Consider the following 17,415-nt stretch of genomic DNA (forward strand, 5'->3'; position numbering starts at 1 on the left):
AAGACTTCGTCGACGCTCCAGATAATGACTTCAAGTGTCCTGTGTGCTTGTTGGTGGCAAAAGATCCTGTACTGACCCGATGTGGTCACCTTTTCTGCGCAACGTGCTATCAAAGCCTGCCAATAATAGAGTAGAATTACATAATAGCGCAAGGCATGCCGATACTGTATGCCTGATATAGGGAAGACGAAGAGTACTCATACTCAGTTTTTCAGTGTCCGGTGGATAGGCAGCAACTGTATGATGAAGATGTCAGCACTGAGCAACTCAATGCTATCACTTATTCAACTAATTGAGCACACTTGGGTTTTTCCTGATGCTTGAACGGAACGGAAAATTCTGCAGCTTAAGGTCAGGTGCAGAGCGAGAAAAGCAGGATGTAAAGCAATCTTTGAACTCCGCGAAGCAAAGGTACGCATGGCCCAACACAAAGAAAAAGCGCTCTTCCTTTTTTGCGTTTAGCGTCATCACGAGACTTGCGGCTACGTTGAAGTTTCTTGTCCCAACAAATGCGGCAGTACTATGCAACGGTCTCAAGTGGACAACCATGTAAAGAATTCCTGCAGTCAAAGATTGGTTCACTGTAAACATTGTTCTGAAGTTGTGACGTTCAGCAAGCTACGGGTTTGCATTTTCTCACGTTGTTTTTTCTTTTACCAATACTTAGTATTTTGGTTGCAGAGTCACATGAACGATGATTGTCAGTTAATTCCTGTTGATTGCCCTCATTGCAGTCGCAGCATGCAGCGTTTCTTGGTTTGCACGTTTTGCACGTTTGCTGTTTAGATAATTGGATCACAATTATTCTTTGCAGCTTCCGGTGCACTGTTCTTCCGACAGTACAGGCGACTGTCCGTATACCGAAATTGCTTGCAGTTATTCTGAAATTGGTTGTAAGACAATAGTAGGTCATGCAAACATCCAGTGCCCCGTTTTGACATTCTCATCTGTGTAGTGTGCTCGAAAATGTATGGACGCTCACATACAAGACAGTTTAGCTGCTCACATGCAATTGCTTCTTATTAACAGCAGAAAACATCAGCAACAACATTTAGAAGAAATTAAAGCGATTGAGAAAAAATATGAGTTGGTCCTGGCCAAGAAAGAGAAGGAAAAAGACGAGCTTCTGAAAAAGATGATCTCCCTTGAAAGACGCTTTAACGAGTTTATGCGCATGAACGGTTTAGGTTTTCAACTGTACTGAACATCTACAACTTTCTAGTCAAATTCAAGTGGAAAATTGAGAATCTAAATCATAGGCAGTACCCCTCCATAGTGCCAGTTTCCGTGGTAGTTCGAGTCAACTAATTCAAAAATATTACAGCGAACATCTCCCGTTTGTTCTTGTTTTAGTGTACAACTGTTCAAGGCGTCATGTCAGTGCGCAGAACAACTGGACTGCACTGTGTCTCTCAGTACCGGAAATAATTGTTAGAAGCATGCATACAGAACTGTCCGTCTTCAGAATCGCCACTGTGCCGTTGACTTGTCCATTTCTGAGCGTTCGGACGCTAAGATTTGAAATCATAGCAGACTCAAAGATGGAGAGTAGATGTAGTCTGGTGCGGGTGCCACAAAATTCATAAAAGTGTTTAGGTGCAAGTCCCGTACAAATCGAGCCAAAGTCTGAACACTTACCAGAATTTTCTGGAGTAAAAACTTGATTCACTGTTTCCGTTTTTCCCTCTTCCAGAAGTGCTTTGCACAAACATCCGATGGTGGCTGAACCATTTTTGCTTTCTCTCCAATGGAATAATAGCATTTGGAACGATTGTTCCCTGACATCTCCTTTTTTTATCAATTTCAATCCTCGCAATTGTCTCCTCATTTACATCAAGCCTCCTTGCAATGTGTTTCCACTCCTTCACAATATGATTAGCTACGTCTTGAAGCTCTCTTCTTGTTGGCTTTCGTTCAGAATACACCAATTTTTTTCTAAATACTTTTGCAGAAAAATTGTCACAACAAATGGCTGACGTCATACCTAGCTTTTGTCTTTGAGATAATCCCAACAATGCTTCTTTGTGTTTCCGCGCTGCTTCTTTGTGTGCCCACGCCGCTTTGAGTGCCAAGAGCGCCTGCAACTCAACAACATGGTTCATGTGCCGCTCCTTACCAAACCCGTTCTGGGACTGGGAACCTACAGATCATCGCCCTTCTCGGCAGCTTCGCTTAGGTCGGTTTCAGCCACTTTCTCTCGTAGCTCTTTTGCCGCCCAGTCGACTTTCCAGGCTCACTTCCAAGGAAAAGCCGTCGAACAGCCGACTACCGGGTATCAGGCGCTCGTGCCGCCACTAGCGCGCTCTATCACCTTAGCAGATCTCATCTGATCTCATCATGATATATCTCGCGTGGCACGCAAGACGTTCCACTTGCCGTCCAGTCGACTTTATAAGCTCATTTTTTTTCAAGAGAACGCCGTCGAACAGCCGGCCATTTCCGCGAACTGGTCGCCACGCGCGCTAGCTGGGGCTCCTTTCGAGGAAACGATGAATCGGCGTTCACGGGGAAGGATCTTCGTCCGTGTCTCGCCGCGTCTCTGCGCGAGACGTACACGCTTCCCGTGCACGATCCATTTGTCTATTCGCACAAGGCATCGAGTGGACACAAGTTCTTCATGCCTCTCAATGCGTACGAGAAACCCAGCAGCGTCCGAGCAAAAGCATGTTGGAAATGGGGAGTGTGCGTGTTTGAGTAGAAGAGATTACTAGCTTGAATACAGAGTGCTTTAGAATACTAGTAGAAACTATAGATGTATGGCAAATAATTTGCTAACTGTTCTCTCTGAAGTGACATCAATTTTAGCAGAGAAATGGGGTTCTGGTTTATTTAGGGGGTCAGGGTCATTTTTATTGTAATCTGAGGTGAAGTTGTTATGCTAATTAACTACTAGTAGGGTACCTCTCATTTCGCCTTTTCTCCTTACCTGCAAGTCAATGGTTTAGCCTTAGTTTGTTGCCTGAGTGGCAATATGGCCCTTGCAATGTATGGGTCTCCCCGAACCCCCGAACCCCCGAACCATTCTGCATCTAACTTTAACGCACGTAGTTGGTTGAGACATGGCGTGTTCAGACCAAGGAGGATACGACGAAGACTTCGTTGACGCTCCAGATGACGACTACAAGTGTCCTATATGCTTGCTGGTGGCAAAAGACCCTCTGCTGACCCGATGTGGTCACCTTTTCTGCAGAACATGCTATGAGGGGCAAGACCTAACGTAAAACTACAAAATAAAACAGCACAACGCATTGAGTACACGTAAACATGACATAGGGGGCAAGAGGAAAACAATGAAAGTGATGAAGATGACAATGAAAACGAATTTCTTCAGTGTCCGGTGGACAGGCAACTCCTGGAGGAAGATGACGTCGGCATTCAGCAACTCAATGTTAACACTCACTGAGTACGTTTTAGGTTTTCCCTGATGCTCGAACGGAACGAAAAATACTGCAGCTCAAGGTCAAGTGCAGAGCAAGCAATGCAGGATGCACGGCAGTCTTTGAACTCCGCGAAGCAGAGGTACACGTATTTACCTAATTAATAGGAGGATATTTTTACTTGTATTTAGTCTCATCAAAAGAATTGCGGCTACGTTAATGTTTCTTGCCCTAACAAATGCGGCGTTACTATGCAAAGGTCTGAAGTGGCCAACCATAAAGAGAATTTCTGCAGCCAGAGATGTGTTGAATGCGAATATTGCTCTGCAGTTATGAAGTTCTGCGAGCTACAGGTTTGTAGCTTCTCGCATTCTCTTTCTCTTAACAGTATAGTGTATTGTATTTTGACTGAGAAGAGTCACATGGATAGCGAGTGTCAGCAAATTCCTGTTGATTGCCTTCAGTGCAGTAACAGAATGCCACGTCACTTGGTTTGCACGTCACTGTTCACAGTACTAGGTATTATAATTAAGTGTTGTTGCAGCTTTCATCTCACTGTTCAGCCGACAGCACTGGCGACTGTCCTCATACCGAAATTTCTTGCATTTATTCTGAAGTTGGTTGTACGACAAAAGTGGGTCATCCTTCTTACATTCAGTGTCTCGTTTGACGTTCTGTTTAGTGCCTTCGGAAATCCATGGGCGTTCATGTGCAGGACAGCGTAGCTGCCCACATGCAATTACTTTTTGATAGCAACAAAAGACAGCAGAGGCAAATCAAAGCGATGCAGCAAAAGTACAATTTGGTCTTAGCTGAGCAAGAGAAACGTATAAAACAACTTCTTACCATGTTTGTTGAAAAGAGGCCTCAAAATTTCACTTGGAACATTGAACATCTGGATATTGAGCAGATGCCTTACGGCAGTGACAAATTCCGCGGCTGTTGCAATGGCACCTTGCAACTTAAGCTAAAGAAAAGGTCGAATACAATCTTTCTTGTCTTGGCGTACCACTGTTCCAGATGTCAACTCAGATCTACAGTGTTGCTCTACTTTGTGTCTGTCAGAGGTAGTACCACTTGTAGAAGCAGAGCTCGTCTTTCACATTCTGCCAGTATCGATTTAGCCGCTTTCAAGTTTGCAGGACAGGCACCAAGTTCTACGTCTGTGCCAATAATCTCGCTAGACGAAATCCCAGCTGCGCTGATCATTGGCTTCAACTATAATTTTGCTGTTGGCGGTGACCTACCTACCATCTATTCACCTTCTCCCAAGCAACCCAGACTAATGTCAACACCGTAACCACGGATTGTAGCATCTGGTGCTGTAACAAACGAGGGTTTTTGTACAAGCACAAAATATTGATAAACCCGTCTTTCACACTGTTTGTCCCTTGTAGAAAACCTTCAAAAGCGAGACCTGATACTTGTTGTTAACCCCTTCTTTATAGCCGATCCTCTCAATGATTTTGACTAGCAAAATGTTTGCTTCTAGTCCCGGTCGCAGGCTCCCAACGACTTCATCCTTTCCTAACAGTTTAGCTGGGTTTGTGCTGCACAACTGCACAGCTTTAGCAACAGCATTAGAGAGCGCGACCCCGGCATGGTGCCTGTAGTAGATCCCCTGCACGTCGCGCGTAAAGAGATTGACGAAATTCTCAAAGACCTTCAGCATCGTGACACAGGATCCGAATAGCAAGGGCACGTCCGACTCCAAATCGTCCACGCGTAGGTGCGTCCGATCCTCAGCCAGACACCCATCTCTCCCAAATACTCTGAATCGATTAGACGAAGGCAGACCGGCAGCGAACGCCTGATCAGAATAGGCGATGACACGATCGAGACTTTTACGCGCAATCCAGTCGAGAAGAATCGACGGATGAACATGAATGCAATCGCCAATAACAGTGATATTGAGATCGTCGTTACGCAGAGCCTCTTCCTAGAGACAGAGAACGGTTTCAAAAATCAGTTTGGAAGTCTCTAATGTGAAAGGGGCGCTATGCTTTCCCTTACTATCATCCCACCGTCGCCGAACGCTTTGAGACTGCTACCAGATGCATTTCCCAAATGAATGATGTATTTGCATCCGGCTTCGACGGCGTTTCTCAGCGTTCGTGCGCTCGGTTTTGCGTGTCCCGTTCCCACTGTAATTCCTTCTCGTGTCGCCGCGCGAATGACGTCGATCGTATCCTCGGCGTTGCCCATTTCTGGGGCAACGTTGAGCATTCGGACGCCACGAGTTGAAATCAGTTCGTGTAGCCGACTCAAAGACGGAGAGTAGATGTAGTCTTTATTGTGACATCCGCAGCAGTCGGGATTCATAAAAGTGCCTTCGACTAAACAGCCATAAAATGACGAATCTATTAGAGAAATATTAGTAACGATGGATTCAATAATGTAATCCCACAAACCATCGTTCACTACCCTAGCCGATCCCTCTAGATAGGCTTTAACTATATCAAGCGGAGCTGCAAGTGTAGCCTAAATAACGATCCTTATTAATTAAAATAATTATTTTTTTGAATTTTATTTACCAACACCAATCCGGTTACGCCTTGTTTTAGGTGCAAGTCCCGTACGTGTCGTATGCGAGCAGCGTGCTCTTCAGGAGTCGTCCGAGACGTAGACGAATCGAGCCAAGTCATGTCGTTCACCTGTAAGTCGATCAACCCGGGCAGAGCCCATAGCAGACCTTCCTGGCACTCCGCCGCTTCGGCTTCGGCTTGAATGCTTGCAATGCATCCGTCACTAATCGATATGCTGCAAGGACCGTCTCGTCCAGGCACGAGAACGTTGCGGATCATGGATAGAAGTCCTCACGTGCTCACTGCAGCCCGGCCCCCGGATGTAGGACAAGTCCATCAACTAAACGGCGCGAATCGCTTGCTGGTAATTTTATTTCATGCCTCAACTAAAAGAGCACTTTGACAGAGTCCAACTCTATATGAATTCGTTCACAATTTTGTATATTCCTTTGCTCGGTTCAATGACAAACGCGAAGTACGCCTTCGAATCTTCAGAACGCGCATTTAAAACGCTGATTGTTAGGACATCCACGTCGTCGTAGCTAAGTTCAATATCAAATGTCTCGCCTCTAAAACTGAGGTCGCTGTCGACGGTCTTGATTAGAACTTCAAATTCCCCCGGCTCTTGCTCTGCCCCTATAACTTTGTGCGCGTAAAATTTATAGTTAGACACATTTTTGTAGACGTGAACAGACGACTCACTATCTGCGAGATCCCGCGATTGGGATTGTATGCTCCCGCCGCTTGTTAGAAGATTGCACGTGGGATTAGAAACGTTTGCCGTGCAAGCCTTATTTGGTGATGAAATTACAACTTCGGCAGGAATACTCATTCCAATTTGCACACGACGAATTGTCCACTTTGTTCCTCCGCACAGAGGAAAACCAGGCGTTCCTTTGGCAGCTAGAAATACACGTACTTCAAAATATATTTATTTAGATTGTTGTGCGCAAAACAAAACGCGAAAGCTTTATAGCCGCCACTTCAAGCTGGTACAGTACTGCTAACCTTCGGGTTGAATACGAAATGCAATAGCGTTTTGAGCTGCTTCGCAATCAATTCCCTGGTAGTTTGAACTTGAGTTTGCACGCAAAAACTCGGCAGCTATCGTTTTTAAGCACGCCTCTTCACTGATGTCTAAATCGTCCGAGCAGCTAGAGAAAATCAAAACGCGTGACTAAAAGACGCTGCGGTCGAGGAGGCAAACAACTGCCACGGCTCAGTTTTAGAAAAAAAAACAGGCGGCGGATTATTTAGATCAGTCGATTTTTTGGTTCCAAAAATCACTTGAATAGTAGTTCCGTCAACGTTGCAGTCGTACGTTTAAAAGCACATACAAGTACAGTATAGTTCAAACCTTTGATTTTGATTTTGTAAGTAATCAGAAGAGATTCTGCTAAAAGATTGAGACGTCCGTTGTATCAACCTGCAAAGGGATATAATGACGCGTGCACCCTGCACCGCGAATGCTTATAAGGCACTATGGAAGCACTATGGAAGCTTCCGGCTATCTAGTAACGTACGTAACAGAATGTAGTCAATGCCTAAGAAAACAGACCTCGCCTGCCTTAGCAAAACAACGAAACCACCGCGCGCGATCGAGGCTTACGTGACGGAAGATGGGCGCTTCTCTGTGACGTTGCAGTTGCTCGAAATAAGGTCCCTATAGGCAGAACGTCGCTCAAATTCGACTGTTAGCTTTATTTAGTTTACGTTTCGGTGACAGATTGTATTACAGCCAACGTCTCAGGACTCAAAGGGCACGAAAGAGAATTCCTAGATCGACCGTGAGGAACTGGTAGCCGTGAAAAAAATTGGCCTCGTCTCACAAATAAGATTCTGGGTACAAGCTTTCTCCTGTCTCTGTCCACGCATTCCTATTGACGCAGTAGCCCTTTTCATCGACGTCTATTTCCCTATAGATATAGATATATCTACCAAAGCGTCGAAGAGTCTCATGCATGAAAAAGGCTAACCAAGTATTCGAGGCGTCATTGGTGCTTTTGAAGACGCAGTAAAGAGTAAGGTTGCCGCAACCGGGCAACGTTCCGCTTTGTGGGGTGAATTCTATAGAGTCTGCGTTACCGCTGACTCTCTCGAAAGCCAACAGGAGCAAGGAGAAAGCGAGAATTCGTATGCCAGCCATAGCTTCCTCGCTTGTCCGTGTTTGATTCAATGATTGCTCATCCTGTCACGCTATATTTATAGAACTTCCTAATGAACGTGGGATGGAGGAATTTAGTTTCATGCATAAAGAGGCAGCTAAAGGTCAATGTGAGTCGAAAGAAACAGCGCTATTTTGATCGACCTCCTACGGATAAAACTTTTCATAGCTCTGAGAGCGTGCTGAGACAACGTGAGATATTGAATGTCTGCTTTTATTTTCTACACCACCGAGTAAGACGCCCGTTCGTTTTCCTGGCAAGTAAAAAGGCAATATTTCCACCCCGGTGTATATCCACCATGGGCATTGATAGAAATTGAGCAATTGTGAATGGCAGTTTGTTCTAGTGGAAATGGGATGCGTATTAGAATGAAGTTTACCTGGGGACAAAGATGACTTGGATCAAGCAGTCACGGTGACTTGCAAGACGACTCGAGTATACAGCACGGCATATCTATGATTGTTCTGGCTTTTTGTCTGACTGCCTTTCAAAGTTTAGCAGGATGCAGCGTCAGGCGAATGTCTGGGAGAGCGGAAGATAAAAATGTATACTGTAATCACATCATTCGCGTTCATTTTTTGCCTGCTAGCGCGCGTTTGCATCTTTTGAAACGCATTTGAAATGAGACGAAATGGCCAGGAAAAGAGCCGTGCATCGGCTGCAACTCTTGGTTATCTTCGCTGATGTCCTCGCCGAGCCTTTTTGCTTTTGTGAAGTCGCCTTTAGGTCTGAAAACGAAATCGTGGGCCTCGATTTCAGTTATGAGCGCATTTCTTCGGCGAATCGCGCGAAGCGGGCGTCACTGCTTGCCTCTACCTTCCATTTCGATTGATCCGATCAGAAAAAACGTCAATACTCGACGGCCATACGCTCGATCACCTTTCATGTCGATCGATCCGGTCAGAAAAACGTCGGATCGCACGCAGCTAAGCGAAAATCTCCACGAGGCGAATACGTGACGGCCATATACGCGCACATTTTACCTCCATAGCGATTTTACACTCGATCATGCCAGTACTAAAATAATATTACATGTCCAATATCCTAGGTTCTTTCCATCGATCCTTCTGCCTTCGTTCGTCATCGGTTTCCTTGGGCGCTCGACCTAAAAATTCCTATTAGTCACTGTCAAATAATCGTTGTACGTACCTTTTGAGTTGCGTCCGTATTAGCGTAACCCAGGCCACACCGCGCGGAGGTTCGGACGCTTCGTAGCCCAAGGCGGTCCTTCGCCGAAGCGATGGCCACCCTTCCAAAAAGTTTCGGGCAGTTTTGGCTTCACTGGCCCCCTCAATCAGTATCCGCCTGGACGAGTAGTCGGCCCCTAATGCCGAGTCCCCCGGCGCGACGATACCTGACCACATTGGTAAGCACGAAGCTAAGAACCAGGGCTTTTGAGTTGGCGAGCGGCTGACCACCGTTTGTAGGAGTCAACAAGGAAGACAGTGCAGTGGAGGAATCGAAGGCTCCTGGGCCGGATCATCTTCGGTCTAATCGCGTCGTTCGGGTGAGATAAGTGCCGGCAACCAGGCCATAATGAACACCCCCTCCAAGTCGTGCCACATTCCTGATGATGTCGCTCCGATTCAAGCGTCATTTAACACGCTTCGTCAAGTGCTTCGCGACAGTCCTCGTGGATCAGGGGGAGGATGTGATGGTTGGCGTTTCGAACACCTCCGGTTGCTACTCGGCAATCACGAGGTGTTGCTCAGTTTTCTGGCTGTCTGCAATCACTTCCTCGCAGGCACGATACCGACGGAGGCGGCCACGGCTTTTGCTGGAGCGCGTTTGATCGCACTCTGCAAAGGTCAATCGGACGTTCGTCCAATCGCTGTCGGAAGTGTTTTTCGTCGGACAGTCGCTAAGCTTGCCTGCTCTTTGCTTCGCGATCGATTCGGGTCATACTTTTCTCCGTTCCAGTTTGGTGTTTCTACTCCTGGTGGTTCGGAGAGAGTTGTACACCTTTTGCAGTTATCTTTATCTCAACATCCCGACTGGGTCCTGTTGAAGACCGACGCGCGCAATGCCTTCAATTCAGTTTCCCGTCAGCGATTTTTGGATCTCGTCAACGAACACTTTCCAACTCTACAGGCTTTCGTCTATGCGTGCTACGCAGTTCCTCCTTCTTTGGTGCTACTCCATGAAGATGGCTTCCGCTGCATCAAATCGGAGGAAGGGGTGCAACAGGGGGACCCTCTGGGTCCTTTTCTGTTCTCTCTGGCATTACAATCTTGCTTGGTGGCGGCACACGCAGCGGCTTCTGAAGGCTTTGTCATTAGTTATCTGGATGATGCAGTCATCGGAGGCCCTGTCGACTCGGTTGTGTCAGCTTATCAAGTCCTTTGCAGCCGCATGCATGACGTCGGCTTGGTTGTTCGACCTGACAAATGTCAGGCGTTTTCACCTTGTCTTGACACGCTTTGGCCACTGCAGGACATTGGTTTTACGTCGCTGGGAATGTCTGTCCTGGGATGCCCTATTGGCACGGATTCGTATGTGGCGGGGGAGTGCTTACGCATTGTTGCGGAAGAGAATGCTTTTCTCGAACGCCTCTGTGGGCTTCGCAACATGCAGTCGGCATTACTTCTTCTTCGCTACTGTGGAACGGGCAGAATTAACCACCTTCTCCGTGCTATTCCACCGTCAACCATCCAACAGGCTGTGCAGCAACATGACTCCAACATTCGCTCCTGTTTCTGCTCTATCATTGGCTGCCAGCTTGACAATATTCAACTTCGCCAACTACACCTACGTCTCTCTCAAGGTGGCATGGGGCTGCCTTTGGCCGAGCGCACGTCTCCCTGCGCTTTTTTGGGTGCCTGGGCAGCTACCCTTGCCTCGTTGCCAAGCCGTCTAGAGCAATTTCCATCCGCTCTTGACGTATCTGTCGCTCCATCCGACAACCTTTTCTGCGGCCATGTTGCTCACACGCTGTCCGCCCTCTCTCAGGCTACTCCAGCTGTGGCGGAAGCAATACCATCAATCGCAACCCTTTCGGAAAAACATCTCAAGCTTCAGCGGGTCCTCTCTCATCTCCTTCTCGATGCCGAACACGCTGGTTTGCTCTCGTCCGCTAATCGCTTCACCCAGGCGAGGTTGAGGAGTGCGGCGGGTCCAGACGCGGGCGCTTGGTTAGATGCGATCCCGGCCTCGAGACATCTGTCGTTTACCAACGCTGAATTTCAAACGGCAGTGTCTCTTCGGCTGGGTCTGTCTATTCCTGTGCTCCGCAGTCTGCCCTGCTGCACTTGCTCTACCACCTGGGATGAAGCTGGATACCACGCGCTGACATGTCGGAAAGATGGAGGCCAAACTCGTCGCCACGATCACATCCAACATACGTGGCTCTCTCTATTACGATCCGTCAATTACCACTGCGAGCTAGAGGGACAAGGCGACTTTGGTGACTTCAAGCGGCCCGATATCAGCATCTATGACTACCAAGATGGCAAGAAATTACTTCTCGACGTTTCGATCATCCACCCTCAACGGCCGGGTTGTCTGCCGCAGAGCCATTCCACCAACGGAGCAGCGGCCATCTATCGCGACACCGAGAAGTCGACGAAATACCGTGCGGAGGCAACCTCCCTCGGCTATCTCTTCGAGCCTTTGACGTTCGAAGTCTTTGGACGTTGGAGTCCGGTCGCCGTCGACTTCTTCAAAAAGATCGTCCGTCGCCCGTCCATCGAATTTCTCGACGACCGTCCCGCTGCAGCTCGATACTGGCGCCGACGCTTCGCTGTTTGCCTGCAGCGCTTGAATGCGCAAATCCTTCTTCGCAAGGTAACACTTCTCGTCCCGGGGTCTACGGTGGGTGATCGCTTGGGTCCTCATGACACTGACATTCGATTTTTCTCTGATTAATATATTGATTCTATGCATGCATCCCCCTTCCCCTGTCTATTCCCGTCCCCTTCACTATCTCTTTTCTGCTTTCTGTCGGTTCTTTCTTTGTGTTTAACTAAATACAGTACAGTCGTGCCCGCTCAGCCTAGCGCGGGCCGTACTTGTTGACGACAATAAGACCTTAGCGATCGTTTGCCCAGTGCGTAAAACCGAGGCCGAAGCCCCCCATCGCCCTGCCTACAGGCTCCGGCACGGGATTAACCGTGGGCCACGCTGAGTTCCAACTATCCTCGCTTGCCTTCTGTCGAATCTCCCGAGCCAGTCCGCATCAAGGATGAGCCGCAGATTGCTCCGCGACGCACCCACCCTCGGCCGCAACTGAGGGAAATCGTCGATGCGCTCTGCTTTTGTAGGGTCTGTCCCGCCCACTGCTCTGATTGGTCCGCAGAGAGGTTCCAGCGCACTGATTGGTTCGCGCGCGATAGGTGCCAAATTAAGAACCGGTTTCAATACCGGTTTGACTACTAGTATTGATTGCTCAGCAATTTATTTTTCGCAAGAAATGATGCAAGATTTCACGCGCGTGACGCACGATCCGAAGTTCGAGTGCCTCGTGGACGTTTTTCCTCTTCTTCACGGTTTCGGTAGAATATCGAGATTGCGTGTCCGATTGCCAGGTAGACTAGCACGTTAGGTGAAAATGGCGGATCTGTTCGATGCATGCGTCGCTTGCGTGGCCTCGATCGTGCCGTCCTCGACCGCTTCGCTCGGGCGAAGCTACGCAGACGGTTCTATATAATCTGCGACGATCGAAAGGATCCCATCTCAACAAATTGAATTACTTCCGAGGCTCTCGCGAGAACCAGCCAGTTTGGGTAAGCGCGTGATATAGGCTAGCTTGGAAGCGTGCTAAATGACAACGCAAAAGACCTAGACGTATGCTGTTGCAGTGCAGCTAGGGAAGAATTAAAGGCGATTCCATTGGAAAACTGCGTCGTCACGGGGTTCGTGGTCCTCCATACAACCTGCGCATCTCAATTTCAGAGTCAAAACCGTAGTCAGAGGCGAGCTTCATTCCTTGCTTCAAGTTCGGGGTCATACCATGGCGAGAAACGTACAGCATGACCGTCTTGTCCGAGAAGTTGTGGGACGAACGCACGTTCTTCGCTCGAGAACAGTCGTTTGGAGTGTCGTTTGGCGAGTCTAAGCTCCCGCTTCAGTGCAAGATTACAACCCAAGAGGCTTTGATGCGGTTGTTAGTTGCAGCTGCCAGTGGAGCTCCTTTAAAAATTTAGGGTTCTCCGACGTACGCATCAACATCAGGTGGTATATTGCTGAGATCAGCGTGCAGGATTTGTTATTATAGAAAAGCCTAATTAACGGACTATAGTGTAAGGGCAACAAGCATTACATGGTAGGAACAGCAGTACACTCGGAACATTGTGAAAAATCTTGGTAGTGTTTGCAGATAAATTCTGAAATCCCGCTTTGGCTTCGTTCACCGAAATCCTTTCGGAGTTTGCGAGAATTTAGTTCTTGAAGCCAATCCCGGAGAAGAGTAATAAACTCTTCTTGTGAATCTTTCATTTCCGAATGATTGACGATGTTTTCCAGAAGATTTTGAATTGTCTCGCAGTTTCTCTCTTGACAATTTCTTGCGTGATGACATGCCGGCTGGTTCTGGCCTTTCATCGTCTCAGGAAATGTAATTGCCACTTTGACAGCAAGTTTATGGAAATCTATGAAAATGTTGACGATAAAAATGAAACCTTCTCTATGTATGCCCCCTACGTATTTGGAGTTGATCGTTCGCTTTCACTATGTCCAAAACAGCTTTTAAGCTAATCAGTAGATTGATTATCAGAACACTCCACGTTGAAGTACACAGTACGCTTACCTTGGTTTGAGTTTTTTGTCGAGTTTTCTTATCTTGTTGTCTAAGCGTACATACGCTAGGACACCAACGATAACGATAATGGTGACCACAACGCTAACGGCAATCACTACGTCAAGCCAACTTTGACTTTTGCCATTGTGTTCTGTACGTTGTCAAGTGCAATTTGTAGTAGGCAAACATAAGCAAAGCGTACCTTTGTCTTCAGAACTGGATGACGTGTTCGGTGGAGTACTTTCAGTGACTCTAGTAGGCGCTAGGCAATTAAAAATTAACGTTCAAGCTACTTTGTACTAAAGGACTAGGTGATTCTGATGCGTACCTGAACAAGCTGAAGACCACGTAATGTTCCCTTTTAGATCACAACTTCTAACCAGACTTGGGCAGCTTGAAGATGAAAAATTCGTCAACCAATAGTCGGTCACAATGACACTGTGATTTGAGAAACGGTCTCTACTGCACGCTGTCTTGATATGCTGCCAATCTAGCGCTCCTGACGGCCCAAAGCAAACGGGTGCAGACGTCTTGTTGCCCTCAGCTTGCAGCGTCAGAATCAAGAGTCCACTGCCGTAATTGGCAAATTGTAAGTTCCAACCTGTTTAATTAAACATAGAGTAAAGTAAGCGAGAACGCGGTAAGACTCACTGGGATTGGGTCTTGTTTCTACCGTCAATCTACGAGATTCCTTGCTGAGGTAGTGCTCTCCCACGGCGTGAAGACGAATCACATAAGTCTTGCATGGAAGTAGACCGGTAATGTTGACTTCCATGGTCGTAGAGTTTAGGAATAAGAACCTAGTCACGCTGTTGGGCTCCTCAGATGCGATTTTCACTTTATATCCAGAGTGAGCGTCATAGCTCGCGTTGAGTTCTTTTGGAAACAGAATACGGACGTTGACCGAGGTAGATGTTGTTCTTTCAGCCTTTAGGTCAGGTGTAGGGAGTTTTTCTAAAGCGTATAAATATACGGTGGTAGAACATATCAATGGCTTACGGTCACTTACTGCGAACTCGTAGCACAAAGGAGCTTTTTGTGACAAAACTATCTGAAGTCCGAAGTCTGATAGTGATCTTTCCATCATCCAAAAGGGTCACGTTGAAAGTGAGTGTTACATTTCTTACTCCGGTCAACATCCCAACCGACTCGTTAGAATAGACTTTTCCGCTTGGGACATGTCTACAGAGTTCGGATACTGATACATATTCTGTCCCGCTGATGAGTTTATAGGTGGCTTTTAAAGAAATAATTTCGTCAAGGAAAATCTTTCTTTTGTTCACATGTAGACGTCTGATCCACTGAATAGAGCCTAGAATGCGCAGGAAAGCAATCGTATAGAACTCAGGCTACATACTGAAACTACTGATATACACGCGCACTTCTAAATTTGAGGCGTAGTTTCGAGCTGTTTCTGTCGTCCAATTGGCAGCTATAGTCTCCAAGATCTTTGTTTGTTATATTTATCATTGCCAGATGCGCATCTTTGCCGTGCGACCATCGCTGCTGACGGTTGCTGGGTAAGATTTCCTTTCCGTCGCGATACCATTTGTACACGCGAAACGGAATCGTTGTACTGCACGTAAGACGAATGTTCTTCGTGTGAGCTGGGAGAGTGCCATCTGAAGCGGATAGAAACGGATCGATGAGCGAAATGCGAACGACGTTCGTTGAACCGTGGGAAGAAGCCATGATATCTGAAGGCGGGGTTAGTGAGGTGTCGGAATATTCTATAATGCCTACCGACACAGAAGAGAAGCATCCAAAGCATCGGCAAAAGAACAGAAATGGGTTTCGTTCCTCGTTGATTCATCGCGCGCGTCGTTTTCCTGCTAATCAATTACAAATATGGTTAATTTTCATCGCAACGTATTCCCGAGAAGGAATTTAAAGTCAAAACGACAAGATACGGTCCTTTTCGTCATACACTATCGCAAGTCGATCGAGCAACAAGGGCCCGTATCGCGATGAATAAGGCTGCGGCGCCTGTTCTTTAGTTCTTACGTCTGTCAACTGTTGGAAGCTGCAGGAGAGTTGCGAATTTGCGAAAGTGCGGCCCAAATGAATGAATCACGTGATTTCGGAATGACGCAAGACATTCCATCTGATCACCACCATAAAGGTCACCCAATAGGCACCAAGTTATGTAATTTACGAATGTGACAGCGGAGTTGTCAAGCCCAAGTGCTGCGAGAGCAAGAAGAAGAAATCCAGTCAGAAAACGTTCTGCGAGTCTGAAGAATCGAGAACGAGCCATCTCAGAGATCAAAACCTCAACAACAAAGGGAAATCGCCAGGCCTTGATCCAATGAAAACAGTGGAAGCATCGAATCTCGGATAAAGGTAAGTGATGCGTTTTTTCATACCTCTGGGACAAGTATACAGTAAGCCATACGTATCACAAAGGAAGCACCATTGGCATAGGAAGACTCGGAGCTTTGGGAAGGAGTACCACTACCAGTAATACAATTTGCAGGCATACCATACAACTCAGCGCGCAGACATCAACAGAATTGGTCAATTAGAAGTCGTTGGCTTGAGATTAGTCAAGTTTGCGACTGGGGATATTCTTCAATCATTATGCGAGAGACTGAATTCCATCCAGAGTTACGATTAGATGATCCATAGCCCTGACAGTTTCCGACATAAACAGCTACCCTTATTGATCCAGATGGAATGTTCTCACAGAATCCTTCTACTTGGCGATATCGAAGAGGATCATTTTTGGAGTTGGACAGGCGCACAACTCCTTCAATTGTCATTGGTCCTGAACATTCCGCTCCATTAAAGGTGATGTACCATCGTCCACAGCAGTAAGTATTAGGACAAAGGACTTTCATATTGGCAGCATACGCTACTTTGAGAGCGGTAGAGGAGTGACGTTTTTTGAAAACACATTCCTAAGACACATTGCTTCCAGTTTATAGAATTGACAATGCCGTTTTCTCCTTGAGGTCCGGGCTCTCCTCGTTCTCCCAAGTTTCCTTTGATCCCCTTTTCCCCTTTGATTCCTATTGGCCCCATTGATCCTCTTTGTCCCAGACTTCCTTTAGCACCCGTCTTTCCAGTGGCTCCTTTATCACCTCTTTCTCCTTTCAATCCATCTCTTCCTGGCAATCCATTGGGGCCTGGAGCCCCAGGAATTCCTGGTACTCCTGAACACACTCCGACAGAACCCTTAGAAAGACAATATTTCTTTTTGGGGATCGAAGAACTCGGATACCTGATCTGATTTGGGATTATTGCTCTCGACAGCGTGCAGAAATAGTATGAGTGCTGCAAACAAACACTGAAGAGTTGAACTAGAAATCATTGTGTTGCGTTGCTCACTGAGGCTTTCTATCCCTTTTCATCCAAACTTGCCCGTTTATATTGAGTAAAAAGAAACGGGTATGATGTCACCTCCGGTAAATGCATTGAATGGACGACGTCTTTTTTAAAGGGCTAACTACGTTAAACCCGCTTTCTAATACAATTGCCGGTTCTTAGCATGACCATAAAATGTCGAATTGAATTAAAGTGTGGGTCGTTAGAACACGATCACCGGTGTCCTCCTAACATCGTCACGAGGACTACAACGTCAGGACCATACTCCCACTCAAATTATTTGGGAC

General features: G+C 46.9%; 5 protein-coding genes, 4 long non-coding RNA genes and 1 pseudogene across 13 annotated transcripts; 4 read left to right on the plus strand and 6 right to left on the minus strand.

The window, feature by feature from the left end:
* Positions 1 to 141: 141 nt before the first annotated feature.
* LOC136199354 (uncharacterized) lies at positions 142 to 1,289 on the plus strand. The gene is made up of 5 exons (XR_010673044.1): positions 142 to 411; positions 463 to 624; positions 682 to 756; positions 815 to 904; positions 956 to 1,289. It is a non-coding gene; the product is annotated as an uncharacterized lncRNA (long non-coding RNA).
* A 19-nt stretch (positions 1,290 to 1,308) lies between these two features.
* LOC136199355 (uncharacterized) lies at positions 1,309 to 2,465 on the minus strand. Its single transcript, XR_010673045.1, has 3 exons — positions 2,145 to 2,465; positions 1,985 to 2,078; positions 1,309 to 1,935 (listed from the first exon to the last, which is right to left on the minus strand). It is a non-coding gene; the product is annotated as an uncharacterized lncRNA (long non-coding RNA).
* Positions 2,344 to 4,852, plus strand: LOC136199349 (TNF receptor-associated factor 6-B-like). Of its 2 annotated transcripts, none has more exons than XM_065989526.1 (8): positions 2,344 to 2,682; positions 3,049 to 3,217; positions 3,274 to 3,367; positions 3,415 to 3,519; positions 3,569 to 3,730; positions 3,794 to 3,868; positions 3,922 to 4,011; positions 4,060 to 4,852. In XM_065989526.1, exons 2-8 carry the CDS (start codon positions 3,060 to 3,062, stop codon positions 4,675 to 4,677), a joined length of 1,302 nt encoding a protein of 433 aa, XP_065845598.1. In that variant the 5' UTR covers positions 2,344 to 2,682; positions 3,049 to 3,059; the 3' UTR covers positions 4,678 to 4,852. The 2 variants fall into 2 exon arrangements, with proteins under 2 accessions (XP_065845598.1, XP_065845599.1); XM_065989527.1 differs by having other exon boundaries at positions 2,344 to 2,631.
* Positions 4,153 to 6,206, minus strand: LOC136199350 (N-acetylgalactosamine-6-phosphate deacetylase-like). Its single transcript, XM_065989528.1, has 4 exons — positions 5,912 to 6,206; positions 5,789 to 5,858; positions 5,391 to 5,737; positions 4,153 to 5,316 (listed from the first exon to the last, which is right to left on the minus strand). Exons 1-4 carry the CDS (start codon positions 6,179 to 6,181, stop codon positions 4,753 to 4,755), a joined length of 1,251 nt encoding a protein of 416 aa, XP_065845600.1. The 5' UTR covers positions 6,182 to 6,206; the 3' UTR covers positions 4,153 to 4,752.
* Positions 6,207 to 6,256: 50 nt separating this feature from the next.
* Positions 6,257 to 8,069, minus strand: LOC136199351 (uncharacterized). Its single transcript, XM_065989529.1, has 8 exons — positions 7,879 to 8,069; positions 7,732 to 7,818; positions 7,616 to 7,678; positions 7,512 to 7,565; positions 7,260 to 7,328; positions 6,911 to 7,056; positions 6,605 to 6,805; positions 6,257 to 6,544 (listed from the first exon to the last, which is right to left on the minus strand). Exons 1-8 carry the CDS (start codon positions 8,046 to 8,048, stop codon positions 6,318 to 6,320), a joined length of 1,017 nt encoding a protein of 338 aa, XP_065845601.1. The 5' UTR covers positions 8,049 to 8,069; the 3' UTR covers positions 6,257 to 6,317.
* LOC136199353 (uncharacterized) lies at positions 7,559 to 9,066 on the plus strand. Of its 2 annotated transcripts, none has more exons than XR_010673043.1 (6): positions 7,559 to 7,745; positions 7,825 to 8,061; positions 8,111 to 8,176; positions 8,236 to 8,335; positions 8,414 to 8,509; positions 8,561 to 9,066. It is a non-coding gene; the product is annotated as an uncharacterized lncRNA (long non-coding RNA). The 2 variants fall into 2 exon arrangements; XR_010673042.1 differs by having other exon boundaries at positions 7,560 to 7,745; positions 7,825 to 8,035; positions 8,561 to 9,062.
* Positions 9,024 to 9,277, minus strand: LOC136199356 (uncharacterized). Its single transcript, XR_010673046.1, has 2 exons — positions 9,217 to 9,277; positions 9,024 to 9,172 (listed from the first exon to the last, which is right to left on the minus strand). It is a non-coding gene; the product is annotated as an uncharacterized lncRNA (long non-coding RNA).
* A 326-nt stretch (positions 9,278 to 9,603) lies between these two features.
* On the plus strand, positions 9,604 to 11,931 carry LOC136199360 (uncharacterized). Its single transcript, XM_065989536.1, has one exon. The coding sequence runs from the start codon at positions 9,604 to 9,606 to the stop codon at positions 11,929 to 11,931; it is 2,328 nt and encodes a 775-aa protein (XP_065845608.1).
* Positions 11,932 to 13,232: 1,301 nt separating this feature from the next.
* LOC136199664 (uncharacterized) lies at positions 13,233 to 15,886 on the minus strand. 3 transcript variants are annotated; one of them, XM_065989915.1, is made up of 10 exons: positions 15,806 to 15,886; positions 15,545 to 15,633; positions 15,184 to 15,498; positions 14,811 to 15,113; positions 14,453 to 14,755; positions 14,130 to 14,402; positions 14,004 to 14,063; positions 13,811 to 13,952; positions 13,705 to 13,754; positions 13,233 to 13,652 (listed from the first exon to the last, which is right to left on the minus strand). In XM_065989915.1, exons 2-10 carry the CDS (start codon positions 15,612 to 15,614, stop codon positions 13,321 to 13,323), a joined length of 1,848 nt encoding a protein of 615 aa, XP_065845987.1. In that variant the 5' UTR covers positions 15,615 to 15,633; positions 15,806 to 15,886; the 3' UTR covers positions 13,233 to 13,320. The 3 variants fall into 3 exon arrangements, with proteins under 3 accessions (XP_065845987.1, XP_065845989.1, XP_065845988.1); XM_065989917.1 differs by having other exon boundaries at positions 15,545 to 15,630; positions 15,806 to 15,860; XM_065989916.1 differs by lacking the exon at positions 15,806 to 15,886 and having other exon boundaries at positions 15,545 to 15,799.
* Positions 15,887 to 16,238: 352 nt separating this feature from the next.
* LOC136199374 (collagen triple helix repeat-containing protein 1-like) lies at positions 16,239 to 17,114 on the minus strand (annotated as a pseudogene).
* Positions 17,115 to 17,415: the final 301 nt, after the last annotated feature.

This window comes from Oscarella lobularis, chromosome 1 (genome assembly GCF_947507565.1).
Source record: "Oscarella lobularis chromosome 1, ooOscLobu1.1, whole genome shotgun sequence".
Taxonomy (NCBI): domain Eukaryota; kingdom Metazoa; phylum Porifera; class Homoscleromorpha; order Homosclerophorida; family Oscarellidae; genus Oscarella; species Oscarella lobularis.

What these genes read in the sequence shown, in the direction of transcription:
- LOC136199664 (XM_065989915.1), bottom strand. Translation starts at nt 15,614, where the DNA reads ATGAATCAACGAGGAACGAAACCCATTTCTGTTCTTTTGCCGATGCTT. An exon ending in ACTACGCCTCAAATTTAGAA is followed by an intron (nt 15,114 to 15,183) that starts GTGCGCGTGTAT and finishes TGCGCATTCTAG; the next exon opens with GCTCTATTCAGTGGATCAGA. An exon ending in GACAAAAAACTCAAACCAAG is followed by an intron (nt 13,755 to 13,810) that starts GTAAGCGTACTG and finishes TCTACTGATTAG; the next exon opens with CTTAAAAGCTGTTTTGGACA.
- LOC136199360 (XM_065989536.1), top strand. Translation starts at nt 9,604, where the DNA reads ATGAACACCCCCTCCAAGTCGTGCCACATTCCTGATGATGTCGCTCCG.
- LOC136199349 (XM_065989526.1), top strand. Translation starts at nt 3,060, where the DNA reads ATGGCGTGTTCAGACCAAGGAGGATACGACGAAGACTTCGTTGACGCT. An exon ending in AACTCCTGGAGGAAGATGAC is followed by an intron (nt 3,368 to 3,414) that starts GTCGGCATTCAG and finishes AGTACGTTTTAG; the next exon opens with GTTTTCCCTGATGCTCGAAC. An exon ending in ACAGAATGCCACGTCACTTG is followed by an intron (nt 3,869 to 3,921) that starts GTTTGCACGTCA and finishes GTGTTGTTGCAG; the next exon opens with CTTTCATCTCACTGTTCAGC.
- LOC136199351 (XM_065989529.1), bottom strand. Translation starts at nt 8,048, where the DNA reads ATGGCTGGCATACGAATTCTCGCTTTCTCCTTGCTCCTGTTGGCTTTC. An exon ending in TTGTACCCAGAATCTTATTT is followed by an intron (nt 7,679 to 7,731) that starts GTGAGACGAGGC and finishes CGGTCGATCTAG; the next exon opens with GAATTCTCTTTCGTGCCCTT. An exon ending in ATTTCGTATTCAACCCGAAG is followed by an intron (nt 6,806 to 6,910) that starts GTTAGCAGTACT and finishes GTGTATTTCTAG; the next exon opens with CTGCCAAAGGAACGCCTGGT.
- LOC136199350 (XM_065989528.1), bottom strand. Translation starts at nt 6,181, where the DNA reads ATGATCCGCAACGTTCTCGTGCCTGGACGAGACGGTCCTTGCAGCATA. An exon ending in GCGTAACCGGATTGGTGTTG is followed by an intron (nt 5,859 to 5,911) that starts GTAAATAAAATT and finishes ATCGTTATTTAG; the next exon opens with GCTACACTTGCAGCTCCGCT. An exon ending in GGCTAGGGTAGTGAACGATG is followed by an intron (nt 5,738 to 5,788) that starts GTTTGTGGGATT and finishes TTTCTCTAATAG; the next exon opens with ATTCGTCATTTTATGGCTGT.